Source organism: Equus asinus, chromosome 1 (assembly GCF_041296235.1).
Source record: "Equus asinus isolate D_3611 breed Donkey chromosome 1, EquAss-T2T_v2, whole genome shotgun sequence".
Taxonomy (NCBI): domain Eukaryota; kingdom Metazoa; phylum Chordata; class Mammalia; order Perissodactyla; family Equidae; genus Equus; species Equus asinus.
Genome location: NC_091790.1, coordinates 132,057,413 through 132,070,528, shown reverse-complemented (window position 1 = coordinate 132,070,528; position 13,116 = coordinate 132,057,413). Strand labels below are relative to the sequence as shown.

General features: G+C 33.9%; 1 protein-coding gene across 19 annotated transcripts in view; it reads right to left on the bottom strand.

The window, feature by feature from the left end:
• Window positions 1–13,116, bottom strand: part of ADAM22 (ADAM metallopeptidase domain 22) — a 238,194-nt gene that overhangs the window by 57,783 nt on the left and 167,295 nt on the right. For all 19 annotated transcript variants that reach the window (XM_044767786.2, XM_070507864.1, XM_070507943.1 and 16 more), the window contains exons 8-14: window positions 12,732–12,802; window positions 9,497–9,571; window positions 7,772–7,843; window positions 6,759–6,925; window positions 5,001–5,085; window positions 3,579–3,669; window positions 2,250–2,301 (exon numbers count right to left, since the gene is read on the bottom strand). In XM_044767786.2, coding sequence (XP_044623721.1) covers window positions 2,250–2,301; window positions 3,579–3,669; window positions 5,001–5,085; window positions 6,759–6,925; window positions 7,772–7,843; window positions 9,497–9,571; window positions 12,732–12,802 — 613 coding nt within the window. The remainder of the gene's footprint in view (window positions 1–2,249; window positions 2,302–3,578; window positions 3,670–5,000; window positions 5,086–6,758; window positions 6,926–7,771; window positions 7,844–9,496; window positions 9,572–12,731; window positions 12,803–13,116) is intronic.

Below are 13,116 nucleotides of genomic sequence, written 5' to 3'. Positions count from 1 at the left end.
GCAAGATTAATTCCTCCACCAGACCATACTCCTTCAAATACCTGAAAGCAGACACAATGTCTCTCCCTAGGCTCAGCCCCACAACTTCTTTTTTGCAGGGTAACATATCTGTTGTATTCCATGCATTCTTAAAATTTTAATTTTTATACCTTTAATTTTTATGACATGGTATTCATGTCAACAATACTTTCCAACATTTAGCAGTACATGTCCAGATCAAGTTACATATAGCATCATACCAGAAAATGTTTTATGTAAAGAGCTTTTCTCCTGTGTGCATCTATTTGATGTAAGAAGAGTTCCAATGCAAAGAGCTATATACATCTGAGTGTCACCATCTCACTTGGCTACACATTACACCTAGTACTATGCAGATTGTCTATAAAATTCTGTTTTTAATAGTTAATCAGAATAATCAGTTATAATATACTACATAGCTTTTAAAAGACAAGAACCTCCAGTATGGAATTTAGTAATTGTTGGAAAATTACAACTATAGAAAAGGACTTTTATCATTTACTCTTATTACTAAACAAAAAGTCCAAAGATGTTTTGAAAAATATCTTAAATACCTGTTTGCATGTACATTCCCTCCATCATTTATTTTCCTTTTCATACCTATCTTGGCAGTTCAAAATTCAAATACAATCAATAAATATTCACTGAAAATCAAGTCTGTACAAGAAATTATGGTGTGAGGTCTGACAAAAACATAAATTACTGTAAGATGTAATCCTCAAAAAATTTACAACTAATTTATGAGGAGAAGCATAAAGACACACAGAATTAAATTACAATACAGGAGTTAAAAAATATAATAAATCTCAAATTGTAGTTAGATAGAGAATTCCAGATGAAGAGAATATATTCAAGAGATCAAAAGAGGCTGGAAACTCATGTACAATTATGGTAAGCAAACAGATCATGAATACTAGTGGAAAATGATATTTGCAAATGAGGATAAAGAAAGACTATGGACATCTAAATATTGGAGGAAGGAATCTGAACCTTATTCTTTAGAAACAGAGACCCATAAAAGTTCTGAGGAGGAAAACAACATGATTTGCATGTTTGATACATAAATCCATGTGCATTAAGAGAAAGAGAAACTGTGCTGCATATATTCAGTGAAATAGAGCTATATATTGTCAGCGTCATGGAATCTCACAAAGTTGATCAAAATAATCTAGTCACAGAAGAATATATATACTATGATGCCTTTCATATAAACTGAAAACATGCAAAGCAATGTCATGTATTACTTCAACACATATACATATATACAGTAAAAGTATAAAAAAGGACCTATGGGTGGTAGGAACCAAATTCAAGATGGTAGTTACCTTGGCTGGGGCTGAGGACCAACAAGAGAGAACACAGGAGGATTTAACTATGTATGCAGTGTTGCATTTTTGTAAGCTAGGTGACTGTATACAAGTGTTCACTCTTTGACTCTTTATACCTTTTCAATTATGATAGAAGTGGAGTTCAAGAGTGGAGAGAGGGAGTCTGAATGTTGTCTCAGTATCTGGAATATTATTGAAATAATAAGAGCATAAGATGATAAAAGTTTAAAGTAAGGCAGTAGTGATAAGCTTGGTATGAAAGGAATGGTGGCAAAATTTATTTAGAAAGAGCAAAAGATTGGTGCCAGATAGTGTGTGAAGGGCAAGACAGTATAAAAATGAAAACCTTTCTCAGGAGAGCAGATGGTGCCCATCTCTTCCCACTCCCTGCTCAGCGACGGACCAATGACAGCTGGAAATCAGCATTGTGGGAGTATTTACACCACAGGCTTTTATCTATGGTAGAAGGTTGCTGGAAATCTGAGGAAGCTACAAATCCAGGCTCTTTTCTTGTTTGTTTGTTTGTTTGTTTGTTTTAGTGAGAGTCAGCTTACCAGCATACAACTGTTTATAACCCATTTAATTAATATTGAAGAACATAAAAGGAAAGAGAATTAGTAGGTCAGCCATTAAGAAAAAGTTCTTCCTCATTTCCTCTATTTCCAGCCTAGATTCAAGGCTAAAAAAGTCTTTGTTCTACTAACTTAATTGACATCATAAATAAGAGACTATTTTGTGAAAATATTTTACATACAAAACGATTGAGAAAATCTACTTCTGATTTTCTCTTCAATGCCTGTGATGAGCTTCCACACACTCAGTTCTTAAGTGTCATACTCCTAGGAAGATAACAGCACAGCAGCTAAAGGAAAAGTGAGTTATTTTCAAAAAGAAGTGGCTCACCCGGTGTCTCCCATTATGCATCCAGACCATGTGTCCTCACATTTACACTCGCCTAAGAGAAAATGAATACACACACCTTTTACAAAGTGAAAACAGTACATTAGAATAGTTCCTATTTTAAAAAGTATATCTTCACTTTTTATTCCTTACATATCTTTAAAAAAGTAATACCTGCTTTATAATCTTCCTTATATTTTAAGCTTTACTTTAACCCTATCAACATTATCTAACTTTTACAAAAATAAAATCTTTCAATATTTTAACAAGTGGCCAGCCATAATTTTAAAGCCTTCACTTAAAATGGCTTAACAAATACTAATGAAATAGTGATACATCATTAAAGAATTCTGGTTTCACAGGCCTTTATGAGAATTCTTACAATTTCTTGTCCATTTTTAAAACCTCTGCACCAAGACTGCCAATAGAAGGTATAGTATATTGGTTAAGCAGAGGGTCTTCAGAATCAGAAATAACCAGGTTCGAAACCTGGGCTTGCCACTCAAAATATGTGTAATCTTGGAGACATTACCCTTTTAAGATCCAGTCACCTTAGCTGTAAAATGGGGATAATAATGAGTATCTTGCAGGATTATTTTGAGGATTAAACAAGTATCTAGATGTAGAAAATACTAACTAGATGTAGAAAATAATAACAACAGCATTCAATTATCTCTTCCATTATATATGGACAAATATATCCCATATATATCCCATATTATGGGTGCTCCATAAATGGTAATAGTTATCATTAATATAAACAATCATATTTATAATATTTTTATTAAAATAATAAAATAAATATGGTTATAATCAACTTACTCCAAATACACAGTGTTTGACCATTCCTGGTGAAGTAACTTTATCCACCTGGGAAAATACAGTCTTCATAGATGCCAAATCAAGCCTATTTTACTAGATCCATATTTTACTAAGCCCTTTATCAGGTCTGATCCTGGCAGGCAATTTCTACCTCTGTGGCCATACTAAGAGATGTTTTAAATAAACCATAATAAAACAGTATGCCTTAAACCTACATGCCAGGGTTCTCTACCAGACCATTTAAAATTAGCAAACTGAGCTTATTTGTCCTTTTTTAGGTTAAAGTCAACTGAACTTATCATCACATAGGTTTATTACCCATGGAGAAATTTTCATCTGTAATGTAAATATTACATCGTATTACTTTTGAAAAAAACATTCTGTGCCCTGGCTGTTTACCTTATACTATCACCCAAACTCTTTCAATCAAGCAAGTGAATTAAAGAATCTCATTCCGCAAAATATTTCACAGATAGTCTATTGCTAAACCACACATGTACTTAAACTTACCACTTGCTAACTTTGTTTTGTCTGAGATAATACCAATATTATGGGCTAATGACTGCGCAAGTGTAACAGCCATTAAATCAGTTTTCCCAAACTGAAAAAGAAAAGCAAAAATAAAATACATGTAAATGCAAATCATTCTTTAAGATGGGCCAGAGAAAAATGTCACAATATAATCAAAAATAAGTAATTTCTAAGCAGTTTATTTAGCAGAGGTTAAACATAATAGCTAATGTTGAACTGTCAAGCATTTGGGAAGAAGTGGTATGAAATAAATCCATGTTTGATTAACTCTTCCAGAGAAGACTAGAAGCCAGGGAATCATCAACTTTTGGGTTTGGAAACTTAAATCTGAGTCCAAATTTCACCAGCGAAATTCCTGAAAAACTTAATACTTGTATATAATTAAACCAGTCTTTTGGATAATACAAAATAAAAATAAATGTGTAAATTATTTGGAATTCATTCATTTTTGTGTGTCCACTTGTACTCCTGAAATTTCCCCAAGTTGAATATATGTGGCTTCAGAAAACAAATGGTATGAGTAACAGGAAGTAGTGATGATCTTTGGCCAAAAGAAATTTGAGAAGACCTAAGGATATTTTTTTCAATATGTAGCTTCCCAAAGATTCAAGTATTTTTCTTTTAGATTACTTCCATCGGGTTTAGTACCTTCAGTATAGAAACAATCCTTTGGAAAACCTAGTCTATTTTTTTCTCCAAAAATTTGTCAAGTATTGAGGTAGGAAGAAAATCTCCAATTAGGTTGTTAGGGAGTAAACCAACGGTTCAAGGAATTACTCAATTCCCTGGAAAATTGGTCAAAGTGATAAACAGGGCCTATTTTCAATGAAGGTAAAACTGAAGACCAGCCACGGGGGTCTAGTGGTTAAGATTCAGTGCTATTGCCATCCTGGCCTGGGTTTATTTCCCAGTCAAGGAACCACACCACCCATCTTTTAGTTGCTATGATGCTGAAAGCTATGCCGCTGGTATTTCCAATACTAGCAGGGTCACCTCTGGTGGACAGGTTTCAGTAGAGCTTCCAGATTAAGACAGAGTAGGAAGAAGGACCTGGCCTCACATCCAGAAAAATTGGCTGTGAAATCCCTATGAATAGCATGTCGCTAGGAGTTGGAATCGACTCATTCGCACTAACAACAAAAAAGTAAAGATTTTTCTCTATATAACGTGTAAACAGCTGAATCTGGAAATTACTCTAAGGAGAATGTAAACAGAATTATCAAATACTATCTCCCATTATTTCCCTATTCTGACACTGGTCATTTACAGTAACCATATTGGTTGTTAATAACACAACCTAACATTTGGAGAATGTAGAATGCTGAGAAATTCTCTCTTAAACATTAGGAAAACATTTTCAGCCATCATACCACTTTGTATTGTACAGATGTTCACACCTACTTCATTCACGCCTCCTCCTTTCAGCAACGAGCAAATCCCACCAATATAAGCTGCCCCGCTCCGGCTACTCTCAAATTGACTTCCCCTTTTAGAAAAGGAAATGAAAAATGCTTACTGCTCATAGTTTAAATATCATAGCACCTCTCATTATTAACACTTCTGTACTATATATTCTTGAGGTAAGGGAGGAATGTGAGAATTGTTTACACACATAACCAAAGAAAAAGGTTTCTGAGGGACGTTTCCCTACATGATCAAGCAAAAAGAGGAAGACTGGCAACAGATGTTAGCTCAGGGCCAATCTTCCTCATCAAAAATATAAAAATAAATAAAGATCTTAAATAGAACTATACTTATTAAGAAAGAATTACTAATATGTGTACTCAGAGAAGGATACAAAATCACTTCTATGGTATTTTTGCCAAAAATGCACAACCTGAACCTCATAATGAGAAAACGTCAGACATTTCCACAATGAGCAACATTCGATAAAATAACTGGCCTATATGCTTCAAAAATGTTAAGCCCAAAATAAACAAAGGAAAGCTGAGGAAATCTTTCAGATTAAAGGATACTAAAGAGACACGACAATGAAATGTAATGTGTGATAGTGGGATGAAGGGTGGGAGAACCAGCTATAAAAGACATTATTCAGACAATTGGTGAAATTGGAATAAAGACTATAGATTAAAGTACTACATAAATGTTAAATCTTCTGGTTTTAATAATTTACTATGGTTATATAAGAAAATGTCTTAAGTATTTAGTAGTAAAGGCCCAGTAAGTAAATATCCCCAACTTACTCTCAAATGGTTCAGGAAAAAAAAAATCATAGATAGATGGATGGATGAAAAGAAGAAAGAAATGGAAGGAGGGAAAAACAAGAAAAGGAAAAAAGTCATAAAACAAATAGGATGACATGTAAACAACTGATGAATCTGGGTGAAGGGCATAGTTAGGGTATTTCCTTGTAGTATTTTTGCAACTTTTCTGTAAATTTGAAATTATGTAAAAAGAAAGTTACTCTAACATAAGTTCTGCTACTTCCATTTATAATTTTCTTCAACAGCTCTGACTTTAGATGATTAGTTTTTAAAATGCTACTATATGTAACTTGCTATTATATCAAATATGCAAGTTACCAAAAAAAACCAAACCTACAAGAGTGAGAAAAAATAAAAAATAAACTCCAGAAATACTAAGCTCTCACCTTAAACCAAAAAACAAAGATAAAATTAACATTTAAAAAACAGCAACTGCCACTCATAGGTGGAAGTTAACATATTGACAAGGAGATCTGATCGGTGGTTACCAGGGAAAAGGGCGGGTGGTGGGAGGGCACAAAGGGGGAAGTGGTGTACCCACAACATGACTAACAACAATGTACAACTGAAATCTCACAAGGTTGTAATCTATCATAACATTAATAAAAAAAAAAACAGCAACTGTAAAGAATATAATTAATCTGTTAAGAATATTCTTTATGAGTATTAACAGCACTTTTATTCAGTAAATGCTCTGATTAAATCTCTTGAAAGGTTAAATGAAATATACATGCAATAATAAAATAACTCAAAATTGAACCTCAAATTTTCAAGACAATTTTGAACAATTTACACTTTAAAACTTCTTCCAAATGTATCTTCCATGTCAAATCCTAATTGTATTATGTAGTAGAAAGAATACATCTCAGTCATAAATAATAGAGCATTCAACATGGAAGCAAAAAAGTAATAAATCATTACAAAAGTTACATACGAAAAAAGGTGAACTGCATCACTTTTCTCTTTGATGAAATCCCTCCTGTATTTCATAAACTCCCGTAGAGTGATCAGTGGGTTTTCAGATATGGCAAACTTGTTGTCAGCCGCCCAGGTTTCCATGGCAACCAATACTATCCTTGTCTTAAGTTGGTCTTGATATATCTAGTATATTAACAAAATGAACACACCAGCTGTACATGTGGTAAAATCAATTTATGAACAGGACTACAAAGTTCCCTTTATGGAAACTCCTTGAGTTTTAGTTAAATGTAAGAAACGTTACTGTTTTTAAGAGAGAATTGTTTTTCTAATTTACATGCATTTTCCTTAAGTTAATAGAAATTTAAATTGTTTACCAAGTAATACACAAAGAACAGAGCACTAGTTAGAAACAAAAGATCACTTTTTGACCAATACTTTTACCCTTATTCAAGGCTCTCCTAAATCCATTTTCTGGCACCCTAGACAAAGAATTCATGCATTCTTGAGTTCCCCTAGCAAAAAGTAGAACAATGAAGACTCTCCAAGGAAATCATTTCTATACAACCTGACTGGCCCTGATTAAACTCATGGAGAAGACATTGGCACTGCCGTGTCAAGAGAAGATTTAAAAAGTAGGTAGAGTAGAATTATTTAGTTGCATCATTCCCACAGCACTAGGCACTTTTTTGAAAGAGGCACAACTATTATATTGCTTTTCCACTGTTAGGCATATACTGCGAATATCTTTGTTAGGGACTATGACTCAACCTTTTCTTTTCCAATGTGAAATATATAGGAAGAAATTTCACGAAAAAATCTGTGGGTACGTTCGACCACTTCCTTTAATCATCTTCCCATCCAGAGATCAAAGTCAATAGTCAATTGCAAGGTTATCAGGGACTTACAGGACACCTCGGCTAAAGTGCGATTTAGAGTAGTGAAAATATAAAAACCATATTATCCATTCTATTAACAATCAGGCGAGAAAATTCCTCTTTGGCAATATTGAATCGGGTTGATACTTACTACATCCGCCATGTTCACCACAGATTTTGCATACGTATTGGTGTGCACAACTGAAAGCCGATGTTTTTTAAACTGAAATCAAAAGAAAACAAGTGGAGGGCTTTCCAAGTCATCAGCAAATAATCACCTCAGCAGAGAAAACATGGTGTGACTGAAAGATCTCTAAGGCTTTCTGTAAAAAATGTAAGAGTTGAGACCCAATTCTTCATATGCTGTGTAATCTGAGGCCAAGGCTCTTAAAACTTTGAGGCCTCAGTCTACTCATCTGCAAGATGAAGTAAAAAATACCCATTCCATCCATTTTACAAGTTTATTTTTATCACATGATTTTTATTCAAATGATAAAACACATGAAAGTTGTCTATGAACTGTAAGACATATGAATATAAGTAGGGTCAATGCCAGAAAAAGTGAATGTGAATACTACTAAAACTATAAAAATTTATAAGTTCTATAAAACTTACCCATTAAGAAGAAGAAAGCCCTAAAGCTTACAAAGAGATGGCCAACAGGCTAGATGTGGACCACATATACCTTTTGTTTGGCCTCAATGCTGTTTCAAAATTCAGGAAATATCATGTAAAATCTGATTTGTAGCTTCACTTAAAATTAACATTCCCACATGGTAATAACTGACAACTATTGAGAAGCAGCTGATCCATTAGACAGGCCAAGTGACTTCTCTTTTGCCACAGGCCTCACCCCTCCCTACTGTTTATACTTAGCTCACTTCCTTTATGTTATGTGCCCACAGATGTCTGCAGACATCTGAATTAGTAATATCCTAAACTGTCAAAAATATATGTTCTTGCAACTTATTTTTATTTTGTAAAAATCTCAGGGAGTAGTAACATTCACTGAATTTGAATAGGCAAAAAGATAAAACTTAGTCCTAGCCCAAACAAGAAAGAAGCACTCAATCTGGATTGCATTATTATTATTATTATTATCAACATCAATAATTAAAATTGGTACTATTTGTTTAATCGTATGTAAATAAATGACACATTTTCCCTCAAATAAATATTCAAAGTAAATTAAAACATACTTGTACCTGAAATTAAGTAAAATTCAGCAATACGTATCACTGAACATTTTCAGTTTAAAACTCTGGCTACATGGAACAATTAGCATTATAACTCACTGCTGTGCTGTGAATTTAACCATACTGACTGCAACACACCCATGAATGGAATATAATAAAACAACTGACTCAGCGAAAAGGAAGTTGGGCTGCTTCTTATCCTAAAAATCTTCACCGTTTTGCTATATAAGCTTTTCCATATGGTTTACTGCATAGCAAGACAGAAATAGAAAAATCGCATTTCTTTTATTAGGATAAATCTGTACACTACAAACTACAGCGTCTCATTATTGGTGCCTCACTTACTTTTTCAATATAAAATGGAAGTTTCTATTTTTTTTAACCTTGCCATTTTAGTAACAGGAGATATTAGCCCCTATACTAATCAAGTAAATCCAAAGGTTTGACATTATGAGTCACAGAAATATTTTTGGAACCTCACAAAATACTGTTGGTTATTTCCACCTAACAATGTTTCCCACTTGCAGGGTGTTGCTGGGTAACAAATACGTGTGGTTATACAAATACCTCCTCCAGGTTGCAACTTTATGTGCTTCTTTCTTCTAAACATATTTTTGCACCGGCCAGTTTTACCCTAGGCATGGGCAAGTTCAAACAACAAAAAATTCAGCAAATCCTACCATGAGATGATCGTTCACAATCATCAGTTCAATGTATTTGGTTTCCTCCTCTACATTACGAGGATGTCGGCGAAGCTGCAATATAGTAAAGGTAATAGCACCTAAATAAGCCCTCTGAACTTGGCTGTGAGAAGCTAAAAAATATGTTATACATTATATCCTCAGACCTTACTCATCTTATAGGTGAAAGTTTGTAACTTTACCACCTCTCCCTATTTCCTTCAACCCCCAGCCTCTGGCAACACTTTTATACTCTGTTTCTATGAGTTTGACTTTTTTTTCTTTTTTTTTAGATTCCACATATAAGTGATGCTACATAGTACTTATTTTCTCTATCTCACTTATTTCACTTCACACAATGCCCTCCAGGTTCATCCATGGTGTCACAAATGACAGGATTTCCTTCTTTTTTAAGGCTGAATAATATTCTGTTGTGTATGTACCACATTTTTCTTGACCGTTTATTCATTGATGGATACTTACATTGATAACACTATTTTATAACTGAAATTTTCTGAGAGAATAGAACTTCAATATTCTCACACACAAACAAAAAAAAAAGCCCAGTAAATATGTGAGGTGATGGATGTGTTCATTAACTCCATGGGGGGCATCCCCTCACAATGTATACATATAGCAAATCACCCCACTGTACACTTCAAATATCTTTCAATTTTATTTGTCAATTATACCTCAATAAAGTCGAAAAAAATTAAAAATAAAAACTAAAAAATACGGTGGAAATAAAACAAAATTTCTCCTTTTATTCATTCAGCATTTATTTTTTTCATCTTCATCAATTTAGTTAGTTTTTGAGTTAAGTAATAAATTTACATGGTTCAAGAATTAAGTTACAGAATTATAAAGAGCTATAGGATGAAAGTCTTCCTCTCACGTCTGTCCCCCATCTACTTGGTTGTTGCCTCTTCCTCTACAATGGGTACAGCACAGTTACTGGTTTCTTCCAGAAATATTTATGCATATAAAATCAAACAATATATATTTTATTTTGTACTTCCATTTATTTCACTCTCTTTTGCATCAGGCTGTTTGCATTTAACAGTCTATATTGGAGATTATAACAAATGGTTTAACTTAAGCCCCTGAGAATCTCTGAGAGGTCTCTAGGGAGTGAGTGATTGGCACTTTTGTTGTATAATCTCCGAACTGGGATTGAGACACGCCCCTTCCTCTGGTAGGGTTCATGGGATCCCCCAAATGATACAGGAGCTTTGTTAGGACAGTTCTGAGAGCTCACGGGCAGTCTTGGGTTATCATACGTCTGATATATGTCTGTTCAACAATAAATTTTCTCCACCTTCAAAGTCACGACCGATGAATGCTACTGGCAAGAGCCACTAAGGCAGCCACATCCCTTTGTTCTTGGCAGTTAGTCTATAACACAATCTTTAACAAGATCTGTAAAATCAACTTTTTCCTTTATGTTATGCTTCGACATACATTTTCTCAGTAAATTGTTTGGTTCACTTGCCCACGGGCCATTTTTGCCATGAGGGTAGACAGTCAAATCTAAATCAATGATACATGAATGTCTGTTTTGAGTACTACACTTAAAACAAACTAAAAAATTTCTGTCATATGGATTTAGTTTCATTGATAATGCATTCCCAAACTTAAAAAAAAAATTTTTCAAAAGCCCTTATAACACCAAGTTGACAGGGAATAATAGACTATAATTCCGGGCTTGAGTAACACAACCCCATCTGATGACAAGAGTTTCTTAAAAAATGTATGTTTTTAGGAAGACAGTATCTACTTTGTTAACTGTGGAAGAGACGTGAGCCTTATCAGTTAATACAGTAAACTTTCTAACAAACATCAACATTTTCTTAATATCAGAGAGTTGCAATATTGGCAATATTGCCGATCACTTCCTTGACTGGAAATCAAGAGTTTGCCTGCTTAGCAAATGACTGGATATTGCAGATGTTAATGAAGAAGTGCAAGGAATGTGTCAAAAGAAAATTATTCTATTCTTTCATCTCACAACTGATGAAAATAAATACTGTTTCAAATTAAATCTGATGGCAATTATTTTTAGCCATTTAACTGGATACATCTACCTATCCACCTATCTTTATTCACAAACTACATAGCTCATGCTAGTAATTCATGGAACACAAGGGCTTCTGAGAGGCAATATATAAAGTACATGTGGTTATAAAGCACTTCTCTGAGATGAGACTTCCTAGATCAGAATTGCAGCTCCACCACTGGGTGACCCTATGTGACTGTGGGCAAGTTTCTTAAGCCTCTTATGCTTCACCATCCTTATTAGTAAAATAAGAGTAATAATAATATCTTCCTCATAAGATTGTTATAAGAATTAAACGTGTTAATATAATTAAAATTCTTAGAACAGGGCCAGGCACATTTTAAAGTAGTCAACAAAAGTCAGCAATTATTATGCACATTAAAAATCTGTCTGTAAACATATTTTATTTCATACTTATTAAACATATTTTAAAAAGAAGATACGTGGTTCCTTGAACTGCCTGATCCTACTAGAGATCAATTTCTCTCATCCTGTGTTTTTTATGCCACACACACACATTCATGCCAACCACCACCACAGTGGTGATGCTATCTTAATTCTGAGGACCACAGTGCCTATTTTATCTAAACCATTTACCAGCTCTACCATTCTGGCAGGTCATTTTCAAATTTCAGAGCCAATCTTTTTTTTCCTGTGAAAGAGGAATAAATAGTACCTACTTCATGTGGTTTAAAGCACTGTACAAACACAGTTATTATTATTACTAAGTCCAAGATCCACTGAATATCCTGACATCCTGACTTTATATCCCAGACTCCAAAGTAGCTCAAGTGTGACAACAGCATTTTGTGGCTTCAACACCTGATGGATTCACTCTTAAGGGAGTATCTTTAAAGGGATAAATAAACTCTATGACGTAGCACATACCGAGGCAAGGAGAGAGGTAGAAAGAACCTGAGATGCCATGGTGGGAGCCCCATAATTCATCTATGTGATGAACAACCATATTATCACCCCTATCTTCAGTCCTTTTTCAGTCTATGAAATAATATGACCCCACCTCCACTGTTCCTACAAATGTGTCACCCTTACTGTTTTCCACGCCATGACAAATGCCTGAAGTAGTACTTCCTCTCTCACAGACTCAATGTAGATTTAATTGATTACGAGTTGTCACGTGTTTCTAAAACATGATGACATATACCTGTGAATACATACCTGTCGTTTAATCCTTTTTGGTCTTGGCTTCAAAATAAATTTTGGTGGAGTGATGTTTACTTGTTGGAATTCTAAAAGGAAATAAAAATAAATTTAACAGTGCATTTTTCATGTTTCTTTCATACAGGACAATCAAAGTTTTACGAGCCCTTCCTAGTATAAAGTATATAATTATACTTTATTAATGATCATTATAATTATATAATTTATAAATTATATAATTATAACTATTTTAAATTTTATAATATATGCATAATGTTGCACACAGTGATAATACAGAACATCAATCTGAGTAATTCTGTTCATATTAATACTAAATAAACATATCATGAATGAATACAATTCAAAAAAATCAAACATTATTCCTGTTCTAATTTATCTCAAA